Source organism: Neodiprion pinetum, chromosome 3 (assembly GCF_021155775.2).
Source record: "Neodiprion pinetum isolate iyNeoPine1 chromosome 3, iyNeoPine1.2, whole genome shotgun sequence".
Taxonomy (NCBI): domain Eukaryota; kingdom Metazoa; phylum Arthropoda; class Insecta; order Hymenoptera; family Diprionidae; genus Neodiprion; species Neodiprion pinetum.
The window spans coordinates 1,734,821-1,752,455 of record NC_060234.1 but is presented as its reverse complement, the minus strand read 5'-3'; the positions used below and the strand labels follow the sequence as shown (position 1 = coordinate 1,752,455).

The 17,635-nt window shown below is 43.1% G+C and overlaps 2 protein-coding genes and 1 long non-coding RNA gene across 3 annotated transcripts; all 3 read right to left on the bottom strand.

The window, feature by feature from the left end:
* Positions 1-5,000: 5,000 nt before the first annotated feature.
* LOC124214791 (uncharacterized) lies at positions 5,001-6,303 on the bottom strand. The gene is made up of 3 exons (XM_046617426.1): positions 5,473-6,303; positions 5,269-5,409; positions 5,001-5,197 (listed from the first exon to the last, which is right to left on the bottom strand). The coding sequence occupies exons 1-3, from the start codon at positions 6,016-6,018 to the stop codon at positions 5,060-5,062; spliced, it is 825 nt and encodes a 274-aa protein (XP_046473382.1). The 5' UTR covers positions 6,019-6,303; the 3' UTR covers positions 5,001-5,059.
* A 1-nt stretch (position 6,304) lies between these two features.
* Positions 6,305-6,921, bottom strand: LOC124214793 (uncharacterized). Its single transcript, XR_006882202.1, has 3 exons — positions 6,853-6,921; positions 6,487-6,739; positions 6,305-6,429 (listed from the first exon to the last, which is right to left on the bottom strand). It is a non-coding gene; the product is annotated as an uncharacterized lncRNA (long non-coding RNA).
* A 204-nt stretch (positions 6,922-7,125) lies between these two features.
* On the bottom strand, positions 7,126-13,049 carry LOC124215611 (uncharacterized). Its single transcript, XM_046619196.1, has 7 exons — positions 12,879-13,049; positions 10,277-10,437; positions 9,661-10,211; positions 8,197-9,591; positions 7,859-8,125; positions 7,465-7,795; positions 7,126-7,375 (listed from the first exon to the last, which is right to left on the bottom strand). The coding sequence occupies exons 1-7, from the start codon at positions 13,047-13,049 to the stop codon at positions 7,126-7,128; spliced, it is 3,126 nt and encodes a 1,041-aa protein (XP_046475152.1).
* Positions 13,050-17,635: the final 4,586 nt, after the last annotated feature.

Here is a 17,635-nt window from a genome sequence, read left to right as displayed (position 1 = left end):
ACGATTAATTGGGAGTTGCATTATTTCTACCAGGCTAATTCTCACAACGAGTTTATACATTTTTTTACGGCTGTCCCTTTGGCGTCGTTTATACGGTCGTTGGCTATCCTTAAACGTGAGATCGTTAGCCAAGTGCGATATTCCTTTTTTCTTGCATTGAAAATAGAATGAAAAATGTTTATCGGTGAGAAAAAAGCTTCGATCAAGGAGTGAAAAATGTATTCATAAAGCTGGTGTAAAAATTTGAAACTGATCGGTTCAGCTGTTTCCAAGAAATCTTGTTCACCGACTCTGAAAGCATGGTTTTGAAAAAAACGCGTTCAAAGTTTCAAAGCACTTTCAAACGCTCCGGGGCGTCTTTGCAAATGTGCGCGTAACTTGGAGAATATTTGTCGGATCGACACGAAATTTTCTGTGTATATACTTGAATAATTGTACATTACAAAAGTTGAAAAAAAGTAGAAAAAAATTGATTTTTGAGGAATCCTGACTGCGTATGACCCCTTAAACCTAGGCGGTATTTCTCCGTTGACATGCTGAACGTGTAATCTTGTACGTCGTATATGGATTGCGAAATCTGTTCCAATAATATTGGTATACGAGTTGTGCGTTTGCTCCGTTTGATCGATCGAAATGATCCGTCGCTCGGTCGGCGCAGCTTGGTTTTTTCTACAGTTATCTCGACCCGCCTACTCTACACCCACATCATAAACTTGCGCTACTGGCTCGACATGGCTTCTGGCTTGTTAGGCAGAGTCATTGACCAACTCACTCAGCGTCCTGTTCTTTCGCTGAGTACTAATCAATCCGAACGCAGCGAAGGAAGGAAGTTTCAAGCACAGGAACAGTAACGAAATATTTTACTTGTCTCGAGAGTTGATGTCACTCCTTATTGCGTGCCAGATATCACGGCAGACGGTCGCATCGCTCAGTTGCGCAATTTCTTACTAACCGTGTCCAAGGTGCAAAGTGGGCCAGTCAACGTGACGGAGTGACGCAGTCTTGTACCTACTCGAATGTTCCCCGTAATGTTTTCACCCTTGACCAAACGTCATGCGGAACTTGTTCACCTCGATTGAAGGAAGCGGATTCGTTGAACTCGATGTACATGAGAGAAAAAAATCGAAGAATGAAAAATGAATACAATTCCTCCGGTATTATTTGGCACTTGAAGATTTTCCACGATGACATAAATGTTATGTGCGTATAGTCATCGGGAATCCCCGCCGTTGCGTTGCATCTTCGTTGCAGAGAAACTGTAGAAAGTCGATCGAGGCCGTTCACCGGTTATTGCATTTATCATTTATCTTGTTTTATTTCACTCTCGGTACAATGGCATTTCGACCTTGCCGAGCAAAGGGATCTGGGTGGGATGAAAAATAAGAGTGTCGTGAGTGTCAATGTGACCTAATTTTCAATCCGACTTTGATTCGATTTACCGGTTCAAATTTTTGTTTTCGATGACGAAGGCTGTCAGTTGAATGTGGTTTTTCCAATTTGATCGGGATTCTGTAACACGCGTGCTTAGCCGGTTGTATTTGTTTCCAGTCGTTTCTTTCCCCTCCTATGCTGATGTTACGGGATTATATGCACCGCCCGCAAGGTGAAAGTCTAGGAGTCAGTCACCCATCCGTCGGTCTTTGATATTAACGGCATGCCTGACACTATCGTTCAAATTTGTAACCTCAGGAGGATTCTCATTAAACACGTTTGGTCAGAATGACTGTACGTGAAAAACGAACCACTACTTTTTTTTATCTTTTCGAATTCAGTTTCTACATAACTTTAGTCTTTTCCCATTTCGTTGGCAGTTTATTGTTCGATATTGCAATGCAGCCGTTAAAAGAGATGGGAGAAAAATCGTTCTACGTGTAACGTCTATCCCCTGTAAGGTGTGACGTATTTTCGGGTGAAGGCAATTGAAATTCAATCAATTTTCAATTACTTTGTAAGCATTTTTTGACCGGTTTTAAATTAATTCTATTAACACCGCGCCAATTGTAAGCAGCTAATCGCCGGCGTTAAAATGGAACGCCGTATCTCTAGACGGAAAATATTTGCCATTTGAATGCGACTCAGAGGCTTGCTTATTACTCCATCGACAGTAAATTGAACATGTGAAAGACAACGGCAGTGGTTTACAGTCGTTTGACAAATATTTGGTTATCACACAATGATGCAATTGGCAAAGAATATCTTGGAAAAAACGATGCAATATTACAAGGCTTTAACGTTCCGGTTGCTGATCGATTTCTTTGATATCTGTTGGATCGTTATTTAGGGTGATCGCAATGATAATTGTGTGATTCCTTGAATTTCTAGTCATCGAATTATATTGTTGCATTATTGAAAATTCATGAATTTTTATTTATGATTTACTGTAGTTTGTATTAAAAAAGAAAAAGATCCGTAAATTGAGTACAATTCGTTTAGTATATTTATTAGTTTTATTATCGTATATCAATTCTATTGTATAAGTTATATTATAGATAAAATGATCGTATTCATTTTTGTTCCTTTTCTTTTCAATACAGGTGGGTTGCTGAAATCGCTGATCGATCACATCGATGGACTGAGATTCAGAAACGAATCGGTGAGTCGTCACATAAATACTTACGAATTAGTTTGAACCTGTGAATTTTCATATGAAAAAATTTCGAATGGTTATATTTGTTCTGATCTAATTAATTCGAGTAAGCGACAGAAGATGTTTCCGGTATCGTGTCGACATCCGTTTTCAAACGGCACGCGAACTTCTTCAGTACGTGTTCAAGCCGAGAATCAAGGGGTTATCAAGTCCCAGTACTTGGTTGGCAATGTCTCTTTGATCGTCCGTCTCAGTTTTCGCTGCCTGTTTCTGCTGCTGTCTCTGCTCGGAGACTTCGAGATGTGGAAGTATCGCCGACCCTTCTGCCTCTGGAATGACAAACGGCGAGGATCTCTTCCCGTTTCGTTTTTCAATCGGTTCTTCAGACGTTGCGGAATTTTTGTCAATTATCGCGATTTTCCGTGTGATACTTTCTTTTTGATCAGGGTTTTGCGTCGATTGATCTGGACCTCCAGATTGGAGCTCTCGACTAAGTGTCGAGTGTCGTTGTTTGTATTCGGTCCTCGGAACTCGGTCCACCTCGTTTTGCGATTCTCCACGTTCGTGGACTCCAGAAATTAAACCTTGTTCATTTCTTGCACCAGAGACAAGGCTGCTCAGTTTCGAGTCCAGAAATTTAGCCTCAGAGTTCTCAGTCTGAAGGCTTACTGCTTTGGTCGAGTTCCGGTTTATCACATTGTCTAAATTCGTCGATCGTTTCACTAGATTTGCGTCGTTAACAGTCGGTGTGCTGTTGCAGACTTTTTCGTTCTTTGCAACTTGCGACAGCTGAGCTGATCCCAAAGAATTAGAAGAATTAGAATTCCTCTTCTCATCACCCTCGCGTTTCTGCCTGCCAATCCCATCGTCGTCGAATTTCTTCTTCCTGTCGATGTCGGTTAGCTTTTTAAACCGTTCCTCTTCCCTCCATTTTCCTCTCATGTCTTTGCCGAAGGCGACCTCCTCGAGTTGCTGCTCGTTTTCGTTTCTCCAGGCCTCCCGTTTACTCAGAAGCATCACTTCATCGTCGGCGAGGCTTCGGCCGTTTGCGCTTTTCCGTTCTTCGTACACCGGAGGCGTCAGAGACTCACGGACCAATCGGTTGGTCAGCTGGTTCAGGTAACCGGAGGTCATCGGGTCGTCCGACTTGGGATTAAGCCAGGGCTGAAGCGCCACCGAGGCGCTGATTACGTCTCGTTTCACTTCATCCTTCTCTTCCGGTGACCTTCGCCGCTTCCCAGATCCGCTTGTCAGCTTGCCCGATGCGCTGTAAATGACGGGTTCCTCGTAACCCGAGTCTACCGGATCCCAGGCATCTTCGTAGAGGTTCGCCCGCTTTCGACGCATCATCGCTGCTCTTCTAATCAGCTTTCTGTACTCCGGAGTTTCCGCACCACTTTCTCCACCCGCGTGCCGTTCGAGCTTGTGCTTTTTCTTGTGCTTGTGTTTGTGCTTCTTCTTATTCTTGTTGCTTTCGTGATCAGTGTGATGGTGCTTGTGATCATGTTTCCTGTGCTTCTTTTCAACGTCCCGCACCGAGCTTCGCGCTTCGCGACGACGTGGACGAAGTTGACCGAATAAGCGATTCGAGGATGCTGAAACCCAAAAAGATGTTAGAGGTATGGTTTCATAGATGGAATTAACAGAATGGTTTTATCCTCGACTAACGTCTGTACGGTTGGTCCATGTTGAACGTCGCGTTGCTGAGCATCACGATACTCGGTGCGTTCACTAACGGAGAGAGAGTCGATTGCGGTGTTACAGTTTCATTTGGATTGGGCACAGCGTTTTGGTACTGGAGTATATTTGCATCTCCTAATGTACTCCCTTCGTTCTTCACGCCACCAGCCTGCTTCGACTCTATATACTCCAGTAGAAGTCGCAGTTGTTTGACCTATCATGATATGTGATTGTGACAAATGTATCGAGCAAAATCCTGATTTCGAACAATCGCTAACCAGGTAGTCGTGAACGACTTGAACTTTCGTCTTCTCTTTGGTAGTGAGCGCGTTGTATTCTTCGATGAGACGTTTCAGCAATCTGACTTTTTTGTTCAGCTCGTCCAGCTCTGCGCTTTCGTTACCAATTGAAGAATCTCCGAATAAGAATTTATCCGTTCGATGTTGATGTGGTTCTTGATTGTGCACCAATGGCAAAGGTGGGACCTGTTGGATGGGAAACCTTCGTTTTTATCATATTCGTAAATTGTCGCGCACTCGGGAATCATGATAACCTGTTCCGATGGTTTATCGTCGTCATCTACTCTTAACATCCACTGTAAAAATTCACGCATGTCAGGTGGAAGTGACGCGCAAGTTTTTCGTTGAACTTCGTCGAGTATCAGGCGGCCCAGAAGCTCCATAACTCTCCTCATCATTGTTTCGGTATGCTTAACCTGAATTTAAGAATTCGGACATTGAAAATCACGGATCGCAAGTATTTAAAAACGCTCGGAACGCGTTCCCATCACACTTAAGTGTGGAATTCACTCGCCTCGTCCTCGTCCAATCCCCGACGGTAAGTTTTGTCAGTCTGTACAGCGTCCTCGGATTTATGTTTCCGGAACAATCCAGGTCCCAGGGCGACTTTTAGCGCATTGTTTACCTGTACCTAGTTATCGATTAAGATGAAAAATCAGGATAATATTGGAAGCAGACAACAAACAAGTCGAGTCAATATACCTGATCAAATATTCTCTCGACAATTTTTCCAGCCAGTTCTCCGTGTAGCGCCAAATCCATCTGAGATTCGTCCTCCATATTATCGGCGGCCAAAAGCACCTTGAATTTCTTCTTTTGGTTATCGTCCTTCGGTTTTATACTCTACAAGGACGAGTCAATTGGGTCAGAATCAGGATCGGTCGATATAGAGAATTTCAAACCTACGGCAGGATCCTCAGCGTTTTCGTCAAGGACTCTCTTCGTCCCGTCAAAGGGCATCGTCTTGCCTTGATCTACGAATCGCGCGTCCTTGAATCTCGAACTTTCGTCTGGATTCCTGGCAACATGTTCCAGACCATTCTGTTCGTGAATGAAATCTCTGGTCTCGTCGCTACGTTGTTGCTTTAACCTGTTCAAATGGTGTCTGCGACTCGGTGACAATCCACGGTCAGACTTTCGCCAGTTGTAACGCGAGCGCCGGTAGTCGTCGTTTTGCTTCGACAAATCAGCATCGGCAGATTCTCTGCCTTTGAATTTTTCCCCATGATGATCCCGCCTGATTGAGTTCCTCCGAAAATTCGACCATTTCTCATCGCTCTCGCGCGAATTATCTCGAACATTTGGATCATCGAAACCTCGATGAATCTTCGACCGCATTTCGTCAGTCAATTCAACCGATTTTGGGTTATGTTCGAGACTGTCGTCTATCAGCCTGACGCTTCTTGTCTCCCTGGCTTTTTCTGGTTGTTTCTGTAGCGTTGGGGCGTTCATTTCCCACTCTTCAACGTTTGTCAGACCTCGTTTATCCTTGTCGCTTTGATCGGATCCGTTAGGAGCGAGCTGACCCAAGGACGTATTGTACGATGATTCCTGCTCGTCGCTGCCGCTAGGGTCCGCGTTGCGCTTAACGATCTTATGAACCGTCACTTTGTCATTACTGTAACCGTTCTGCGTGTATTCGAGGTACTTTTCGACAGGTCTCTCGGTGTTGCCGTTTACTTCGACTCGGTAAAAGGGGTCCTTGGCGTAAGAAATGGACTGCAGACTCCTGCCCAGTCTCGGCTTTGTATCGTCGTCGAAGTCGGCGGCCATCTCGTCGGGGTCAACGATTGACTCGTGGACGACGTCAAGTGGGCTCATGACCAGGTCCTGGTACCTCGACTTTTCCTCCTTTACTCCGGGCTGAAGGTAAAAGCGGGTATTCATAATATGGGTAAATTCACCCGTAAAGTCTCTTACCTTTAGCACTGCCCACTCGGTAGTTGTTCTTCCGAATGTATCGCCATCGGTGACCCCCTCATCGACCGGATTGCTCTGCTCTATACCGCCTTTGAACATGTCGTCTGTGATCTTCAACGCCGAGTAACTGCTGCCGGATGACGAAGAGGCGCTTTTGTCGTTTCCATCACCTGTTTTCCGAGGGCATTGCGATTGCGCCGGAGCTATCACCAGGTATGTTCTCTCTCCGGAAAGTCCAGGCTGCCTCGATCCGCTGCGGTCAAGCATAGTTCGCAATGAATCTATGAAAACACCCGGCAATTTTTATCCGGTGGGATGTATTTTGGTGGATATTGAGGGGAAAGCAACTTTGACGGATTTTCTCACCTCCGGCGGACTCGTCGTCGGTCAGACTTGACTCCTGGGACGATAAATTTTCCTGGTCGCCTGTCTCCTCGAAGTATCTTTTATCCTCGGGAATTTGTTCGCGTTCGTTATCGTCAGTCGAGGATGAAGAGGAGGAGGAGGAAGAAGAAGAAGAATCCTTCGAGGATTTGAGGGAATTACTTCCCTCTTCTGTCCTGATACATAACATTGAACATCGCTTCTTTCTTTCCCTTTCAAAATTAAACTTTCAATCATTTCGTCCCGTCCATATTCTCACCTGGTAGAATCTCTGTAGCGCCAATCACGTCGGGCCGCACGCTCTTTGTCGAGTTCCTCGTTTTCGACTTCCTTGCCGTCCCGAGGTCCTTCGTATTTCCAATCCTCGTCGCTACCCGTTAGCTTGTCCTTCACATTGCCGATTGAGTCTGGGTCTATTTTACCATGAACGTTTACGCTGTACTCGAACGGCTGATCATCCATCGATTTTGCGTTCCTCGAATCCTGATCCTGCGACTCGCCTAACCTGATGAAGAGCACACGGTCAAACTATAACGACTGGCGAAGGCATCGAACTTTAAAAAGTCGCTCGAAGAAGGTCATTCAGATCGTCACCACCGACTGTCGCTTGATTTCGCCGCGCGATCCTCGTGATGTTCGTTACTTTCGTTTCTAGATTCCTCGTCCTGTAAATTTCTATCCTCGCCGTAGGGTCGTTGGCCTTCTTCGAAGGCCGGTTGTGGAACTGTTGTGAAGTCGACCCCCGAGGGTGGTTTCGTCGTTTCCGCTTTGCTTGTATCGATATTAGAAATGAATTCCTCCTTCGGAGGTTCGATCTTCGTGTTGTTTTGGTTCTCTTCTTGCTTCTTTTCCTCCTCGGCATTCTCGTCTTTCTTTGGTATAGTGTTCCCACCTCCTGTAGACTCTGCTGTGTCGTTGCCGTGGACTATCAAAACACGATATTCAGTATGTAACGATAAAATAAATAAATAAACTCATCGCCATTCACCTTCTCCAGTGACAGTGGAATTTTGAGCCTGATCAGACTCTGCCAACGATGGATCGGCTTCCGAGTCAATCTCGTTCTCATCGCTGTCGTAGTCGTAGTATTCGATGATCCTCGTCGGGTCGTTCACCTCCCTCTTAACGTGGACCAGTTTCCCCTTCTCTCTATCGTCGAGTTTCTGTTTTATCAGCATGTTTATTCTGTCTCTAATGGGATCGCGGTCCGCGTCCGAACCCGCAAACGACACCAGCGCCAATTCGGCCTCTCCGTCTGGATACGAAAACGAAAACGAATAAGACCATGTTAAACAGAAGAGTCAAAGAAAATTTTTTATTTCTCACCCTCGTCATTAGACGCTCTCGACTCTTTGAGATTGTCATTCTCGTCGTCTTGATCGGCGACACCGTCGTCTTCCACTTCAACCTCGTAGACGTCTGCGGCCAGGTCAGGATCTCTTCGGCGTTCGATGATCCTTCGGACGGATCGTTTTCTCGTTTCGGATCGATGCACGTCCTCTTTGTCCTCTCTCGATGCCTCCTCCATCGATTTGTCGGCTTCTACGCTTTCGGGATACGATCTAACCGAGCGTCTCGGGGTTTTGGCGAACGCCTTGCATCTTCTCATCTTTCTCTCCTTCGTCGCCATTAAAGACCTCTTGGCAAACTTTTCACGATCGTTTTTCAAATACGACTCTTCATTCTCCGATAGCCACAGTAGCTTCCGCGTTAATTCATCAGATTTCGAGTGGAGTCCATTGTTGTCTGCATTCTCTTCTTTCACCTCACCTAGTTTCACAGACTTTGAATCTTCTTGGATTTTTGGTTTTCGATCCTCGGACTCATCATTATTCTTTTCAGTTCTTGAATCGGGCTGATTATCCGCTGCCATTTTGACGTCGATCAATTCTTTGTTTTTTTCGACTCGCGTTGCATCGGTCATTTTCACTTTGCCAGGTGTTTTGGAATCACCATTCACTCCAGTCTCTTCTTCTCTTCTCTTCGTCTGTTCTTCGTCTTTCTTCACTTCGTTAGAGTCTGTGGATGATTTTACAACCTCGTAGCCATTCGACTGAGATTTCTGAGCCTCCTGCTTAGCCTCCTCAGTTTTCTCGTTCGGTGTTTCCGATTCAGGAGTTTTTATCACTTCGTTTTTCGAGGCCAATTCATCGTCGAGTATTTCGTTCCTCCGTGTTTCCTGTTTGCCGCGATCTTCAGCGACGATTTCTTTCACTTCCGCAGGATTTCCTCCCGCAGGATTATCGTCCCCGGAATTCTTTGCCTCGCTTTTATTCACCACCTCAGCCTGGCCCCCCGAGCGGTCATTCGCATTCACGATTTTCCTCATCTCAGCTCCATCACCACCCTCGTTAATGACCTTATCTCGCATAACCGCTGCCATCGACTCTCCGCTTATCTCTCTCGACACATTCCCGCTTCCCTCCAACTCTTCGGCATCTTTTTCGTATCCGCTTCTCCGTTTCCTCCTCTCGTACCCTCCTCCACCTTCACGGTACGACGCCCCAAACCCCGCCCGGTTGTAAACCCTGATCACCCCTGGCTCACCCAGATCGTTATCCCTCTCCCGTTTCACCCTCCGCATCGCGTTGTAGTCAAACTCGGACATCCCGGGTTCCGAATCCTCGTCCTCGTCCTCGTCGTCCATTCCCTCGTCATCGTCGCGACGCTTGAAGTCGAACATGTCGACCGCCGTCCTCGGGTCATCCCACCAGCTCGACCCTGGAAATCGAAACGCCAATAGCAGGTGTAGTAGCAGCCCATCCTGGTCCGATAAACACCTCATCGTACCTGAAGAAGAGGCTCCGAAAGCCTGCCCGAAGTCACCGGGATCTTCTATCTCTTTTGCACCCTTACCGCGGCTTTTCTTTCGCTCGAAAATTTCCCCCACGTGTCTCTCACGGTCTTTCGACTCTTCGACAACTCCTTGCAATTCATTTTCTGCCATCTCGTCAACCTTCTTGTCACTCTCCTCGAGGCTCCGGCTCAGAGCCAGAACCGTCCTCCTCAGGGACTCTAAATCGTTAGTTGACGACGACTCGTTACGGACTTTAAGGTCAGTTGCCTGACGCGAGTCTCTCAAACTTTCGGCATCGTCGTCGTTGTACTCAAACCAGCCTTCAGACACGCGGGGACCTTCTTTCGCTTCACGTTTCGTTTCCGTTTCGTCCTCGGGGTAGACTCCTTGAGCTCGATTTCCGGCCTCCTCGTATTCGTAGTAGACCTTTCGCTTGTTCGCCGACGGCCAGGACTCGTTTTCGTCGAGCTCGTATCCCGATCTTCGCTTGGAACGAGCCTTAGGATCCGGATCCCGACGAGACGTTCGCTGGTATCGAGGTGACCTTGAAACGTAGAATTTTTGTCATTCGCTTATTACCGAATTATTACAGTCATTCGTCGTTCTTACTGTTCCTGTGGATCCTTGGCTCCGTCCACACGACTGTCGATCCATTTGAGCTCGTCCTGAGCTCGCAGGACATTTTTCAAAAACGAATTCAGCGCCTGGTTGTTTTCCCGATTCATTGTACCGCTCGGCGGTGATCCTTGATCTATGATCTCGTGCTCTGACTGCGTGAAATTGGAAGACTATTAGCTTTCGAAAACGTAAGAAAAAAAAAAAAAAATTTTCTCTTCTAGTTCGTCTATCGAATTATCTGTCAGATTTCACTTACGAGCTACTTAATATTCATTTCATTGAACGATTAAATGTATTAGCCGGCGATCACTCGGTGGACAATATTGACAACTATTTAGGTGAAAATAATATACGTATAGTCGTTGATGGACGGGTAACAAAATCCTGTGCTTTTCGTCGACGGTGTGCTCCTTGCGTTAGACACGCGGTAAAAAGACAATGCGGTACATATCTGCATAGAACGGGTTTTATTAAAAATCCACCTCCCTCTCCCTTTCCCTTTCCTCGTGAATGAAGTGGCTCCTGGCAATCTGCATCTCATTCCCGCAGGCTCGCCCAGGAGGAAAGGACTGTCGCTTCCCTCTATTCCTTCCCCCACTCCTCCTCACCCACGAATGAACGCGACCCGCGTAAAAGAGAGAAAAAAAATAGACGAGATAGGAAGAAAAAAAAAAAACAAAGAAACAAAGAACAAAAAGCAAACAAACGCGAGTGAACAAATGGACAAAGAAAAACGGAAAGGACTGTACATGTAGACCTATCTTTTGCCGAAATATAATTGCGGTAATGTGAGAGAAATATAATAGTGATAATAATAATAGCAATGACAATAATAATGAAGAACGAAAATGCATATTATGACCTGTGCTCTCATTTGAATGTCAGTGCTACTCGTTCAAAGTTTAATTATACTCGCTGCTCTTGTCGTCGGTTAATTAAGAATCTGTTTAGAAATTAGAAGAAGAAAATAAACTTATGTACACGAAGGGATTTCATCTATTTACATATTATAAGTGAAAGAGGAAAGTAAGACGCGCGGTGCAGTGGCGAGTAATTAAAAGTTGACCGTGCCGTTGTTCCGTTTTGTCACTGGATGATACTAGCTGTAGGAGTGTGAAAAAAATGTGGTTTTCGCCAACGGAACCCGTGAGAAAACCGATGATTACACAGGTCGTCAAAAAGAAATCGTAATTTCTTTTTTTTTTAATTTCTATTGAGATAAATAAATTTCAATTCGATAAACCGCATAATAACGAAAACCTTTGTTTGTTAGGTACTTGTAAAGTTTGTTTTTGTATTTCTCACGTTGATAAATAATTCCTGAAGTTTTTGGTTGATGTCTAATATGGGTGCCGTATAGTGAGAGTGCGATGGGAGAAAGTCCATGCGAAAATAGAAGAAGTACGAAAAATATTGAATTTTAAACTTTGTTTATCAATTCTTTTACATTTCTAGTTTATTATCAACGATTACTTTTGAATAAAAGTCATTTAAGTGCAAAATTGAAGTTCGTTTAAGTTTGAGAAAGTAGTTAAGTTTTCTGAAAAATCCGAAATATCCTTCTAGCTTCTACAAAAACAAACTTTATACGATAAAACTGTTCGTTTCTTTTATTTATCGCGTAGAAGAAACGAAAATATGACATGTAGAAATTCGACACGAAATTCGTGTTGACCGGTGCTATCGCGGATCGAGTCAACGGTTAGGTGTCTACCAATTTTTTTCTTTTGTCATACACACATGATGATTATAAAAAAGGTAGGGTACATATTTTAATATCGGAAGCATTAATTTCTTTGTATAAGCAGCGGCGGCGGCGGCGGCGGCGGCAAGCTCTCAAGCGTTTTCTCATTCTCGTTCTAGTATATGACAAAATGACAAAGCGAGTCGGTCGCCCAGGGCTTGCGATATTACCGTTAGCGAACTATGCGAGCTGTCTGCAACGCTCTGCTCTGACTGCCTGCCTGACTCCCCGAGCACAGTGACGTCGACGACGACGACGTGCCGACTCTCTCTCTCTCTCTCACTCTCGATATTCTATACATCTATCTATCTATCTGTATATCTCTATCTATCTCTCTCTTACTCTGCGCCCGCTGCAGCACACCGAACTCGTGATTGATTGTACTCGCCGCAATTTTGGCTGCCTTCTGTATGTATATATATATATATATATATATACCTATATCACACCCCTCAACCAGCAAACACGATCGCCGTTCGCCGTTCGCCGTTCCGCCACGCGAAACAGACGAAAATACAAAAAGAAAATGAAAGGGGGAAAGACGGGAAAAGTTGGGAGGAAAATAAGAAAAATTAACACGCGGCGTCGGTCTTGTCACTCTTGTTTTCCCGATCGGGAATAAATGTTGTAAATAAAGAGAAGAAAAAAAATAAAACAAAACAAAAAGACCGTAGTTCTATGTTATCTCATTTTTCAGACTAACATTCAATGTTTTTTTTTTTTTATTTTTGGGTTTACCGTGCTTTTTATTGCTGTAAGATATTTTTTGAAAAAGGCAAGAAACGAATCTTGGAAACTTCTTTTCAAATAACATTTTTCACATCTCGATGTTACTCAAAATTAACTCACTTCGATCCTGAGGTTCTTAGAATCGTTTGGCACGATCGGCTGAGATTCTTCTCGACTCTTCTTCGTCCCTTGAAGATCGTCAGTGGGATTTCCATTGCCCTTCGATTTTGCGACGATCGCAGAAAATATCGCAAGCGCGAAAAACGGTGCCGATAAAATCTGGAGACGCATTTTTTATTTTTTTTTTTTCCCACCCAATCAGTCGCCTCTTCTTCCTGCTGCAGCGTAACGGAATAATTCGAGTAAAATATGACTGGGAAAACTTTTTGCTATCAAATTTTTCTCAAACGATTTTACATTCTATTTTCGATATTTCTCCTACGTTGTATAAATTCTTTTAGGATATATCCGTGAAAATTGGCTCGTTCTTGTTTGAATTAGATTTGCAACTGCACGTCGCTTTCTCGACCATGTAACTGGAACGGTGATTTATGGATATTCTGTCGAAAATTATCCCGGGGAGGGAAATTAAAAACGTCCGAATATTTAGCGCGAATAACGCCGTTCGGCACTGGGTGGAAAAAATTGATGAAATATCGTTGAGCTACCCTGTTGAATTGTAATTGAGAACTCTACGATAAACTTAAAAATTTCTCTCGAGTTTCAACAGTCTTCGTTTCTTTTTTTTTTTTCTTTTTCTATACGAGAAGATCCCGTAATCGTTCGGATCGTCCGACAGACTTTGAAACAAAATTAAAAAAATGTTTTTTTTCTTTCCATTTTAGGGTGGCGGGAGAAATTTTTTATCTCGGTCGCTATCGTTTTTATTATTTTTACTAGGTATTATCTTCTCTGCTGTATGTACAAATGCAAAATTCATCGACACATAAACGTCGACGAATGGAAAATATGGAAAGATAGAGAGGAAAGTTTGACAACGAGGCGCATTGTTCTCTGAACGACGATTACAAGTGAATGCAGGAAAATAAAACCAAAAAAAAAAAAGGTTGGAGGGGTAGGTGAACTGCACGCGATGCTTCGGGTACACAAGCGAGCCATTAAGTTATTAAAAAGGCGGTTCTGGAGAAAGGGTTCCGTTATTTTCATCCTTGTTTCCTCCACCCCCTGTACCACTCCATTTTTTTTTTCTCTTAATATACCCTTGATTTTTTTTTTATTATCGTACTCGTAACGGCGGCAGCGAGTGGTTCTCGAGCGTAGGAGAAGAAAAAAGAAATAATAAAAGGGAGAAGAAGGAAAAGGAAAAAGTAATAATGATAATAATAATAAAGGAAGAGAGCGAACCTGGAGCGCTCTGAGAGCATGTGGTAACAAAGGTGGAAAATTAGCCATGATAACTTCGCGTTTCGATGCAAAAATGCAGGAATAGGAAGGGGTGGAAAAGGCTGCAGAATTTCTGCAGAGCTGCAATCTTTGAGGAAAGTTGAAAGCAGAGCGGAAAGATTGGAATCGGGATGGAGATCCGTGTTGCGATGTATTTTTTACTATTCCGACCATCTACCTCGTCTCAGATTCTTATGACGTACAAGTTGAGAAGAAGAGAGAAAAATAAAACAAACTATTTCCGTCTCTATTCGTTTGTAGAATTTCTTCTTGTCTAAAAATCGTACCTTTCTTACGACAAAATCATTCTCGCTAGTTTTTGAGGTTTTGAGAATACAGCGAAGTATAATCTTCTCTTACCTGTCGCTACGAAAGTCTCATTTCATCGTCTCTCGGCATTCCTCGATTTCATAACTTGTATCAAATTCTCTCTTATCCGCTGATGGTTAAAATACGAATACTCGTATATATTTATATATATATATATTACTATAAAATAACGATTTAAAATTATATAATAATTGTATTGCCCGTTTGCGGTTCGTTTGACGACGTGATTTGTGAGATAGAAAATTGACGAGCGATTTTTATCCTCGATTTTGCAATTGTTTCTGAAACGATACGTCAGTGATCTATACTCGATACTCGAGTATTTTTCAAACAATTTGTCATACACAGTGACGATAATATTGTTATCCTCGAATTTTGTAAAATGCCATTTTCTCCTCTTGTTCCTTACTATTTTCCTTGTTAAATCAACGGTGGAAAAATTGTAACGTTGATATTAAATTCAAGCGGAGAATCAACCGTGGCGTAAGGCGTGTACCCGGTTTCGAGCAATACGTGATTTCCTGCATCGCACCGGGGGCTTTATTCGATCTGGTTACGAGGCTTACAGCCCTCGCCTAATATAGGTACAAACCTTCCAACAGTTTAACCATAAACACAGAAGTACTCACATATAATTGCTTTATACCCCTGACGAACACAGGTGCAACGATTTACACGCGAACTCTATATATACAATCCCGTGTCAAGTTTATCCATGATACAAACGCACACCCAAAACCTTCACTTATATAACTATATGTATATTAATATCAAACGGCCGACCGGGCCAAATCTGCAACACGAAGCGCAAATACTCAATGTTACGTATATGTATGTACATATACGTATACATATATACCGGTTATACTCTGGGCGTCATGAATTTAGCTTGCATTAGCCAATATCCCGCCCGATATTATCGACGTAATACTTGAGTGCGGCTCGAATGCACGGATATTGTTTGTTATAGTCATTGCAACTTCGTAAAAATATTTTTGGAAATAGAGAAATATTGTACGGAGATCCTTATTTTTTGAGGAAAACACTTGGCTTCGTTTATATTCACAAATTATTGCGAAATAGTATATTGTGCGCAAAAAGGAGGCAAACTCGACTTATTTTCACGGTGCACGAAATTGAGGTTAGGGTCGCGTAACGTCAGATTTGTTTGCGACGGCGCATGCGCGGAGGAGTTAAAAGTTGTCTTTTCTGTACTCCGCGCATGCGCATTCGCAGACTCGCTCGATCGTCATAAAATGGGTAGTTTGTGTACGGAAAACACGCATGGAAAAACGCGTAAAACATGCTCGCGTTAGATAAATCTCTGTATTAAGCCGGTGTTTTTTTTTAACTTTATTATTATTCTCACCTAACCTAAAAGGTGAGAAGAACCGAGATGTTTCGGTTAGAACGTTTGAAAAATTCAAACAGCATGAGGCTGCAACTTTTAAAATTTTGACACCGAGTTCCGGTTACACGAGGTTTCGTTTGAGGTTAAGAACCAAAAATTTTTGAAGGGTACGCAAGAAGAGAAGAAAAAAATGTCGAACAAACAATTTTTTCAAATCGTATCTATTATTGTATATTTCAGCACTGTATGTATATATTGTTGTAAGAAAACTCTTTTTACTAATAAAATTTTTTAAAAATAGAGAAAAATGAGGAAAAAAAAATGTGTGCGCTTGCGTGTGTGTGTGTGTGCGGTGAGAGATAGACAGACAGATAGATGATATTCCGCACAAACGAACATGCAGCCAGTGCTACGAGAAACACGGACAAACAAACGAACGAACGAACGAACGAACGAACGAATGAACGAGCGAACGAACAAACAAACAAGGAATACAAATCTAGAGTGAAACGAACAATGCCTCGGAGAGTGACTGGCTTCTAATTGAAACCAGCCCCCCACGCTACCCCCTTTGTTCCCCAGGTTTCCCGCCCCCTGCCTTAATCGCCCACCCCGCACAGATGCTCTCTGTCTCTATATAAAGTCTACATTTTACGACAGAAGTTTTGACAAATCTAATTCTGCGCATAATCTACACACATACGTATTAAATTCAACTGCTTCGGAGGAAATACAAATTTCTAGCCAATCGAGCGTCGCGCGTTTTGAATTCTTGTTGCAGAGACGCGTTTTCCTAAAATTTAACGATAATCTCTCTACGTGACACGTAGGTATGTTTATTGAAACTACAAATTTTCGAATATTATGTAGGATTAGGTACACTAAGTTTTGATTATATTGAACCTTCCGTTGTTATTTAATTTGTCCCGATACCTTAAATCTTCTACGAGATTTTCGCTCCCGAAATTACAACTATATATCTATTTCAAAGGAAAACTGTAATCAAGCATCTGATTAATTATCGCCGAATTTTGCATTTTGCAAATGTTTTCGTATGTGCAGGTAGATTTGGTTCTGATGAAAATTGAAAAAATGATCAACCACGGCCGATTACCGTTAATCGGATAAGTAATGTTTAAGCCGTTCCTGAGAAAAATTGAAAAATAAAAAAAATTAAAATTTAGCGATTACAACCTTTTATTTTTATCTTCGAGGATTTTTTGCTACGATTACTGAATTTTTACATATTTCGATTAATCTCTGCGCCTCGATGGTTTTTAGAGGGCTTTTCAAAACTAACAAAAAAAAAAGAAAAAATCAACAGGTGACGACGACCTCGTGTTTTCATGTTTTAGCGAATGGTGGAAAAGAAAAGAAAATTATACGCCCTTTTGCAAAAGAAAAAAAATAAAATAAAATAAAAAAATAGAAAAAGCTACCCGTAAGGCTGCGTACGACACGCAGAGGGATAGAAAATAGTATAAGGGTAAAGAAAATTCGATATATCCTAGGTAGAGATCAGAAGGGCGAGAGAGGGCTGGAGGGGAGAGGAGGAAATGCCGTTTGGGAAACTGATGCGACGTGTCATAAGCCGGGGAATAGACATTTGGAAAATACGAGTTGCAGACTATCAGAAGGAGGGAAATATACGAGGCATCGAAGGACACCTTATACTTTTTCGATAGTCGTTCAGAGGACTTAGAGGAGATCTACGAAGTCGTCCGTGTTTCGGAGGAGTTTTCCGCAGAGAAAAGCTCGCGCGACGTCCGCGTATCGCCTTACGCCAGGCATC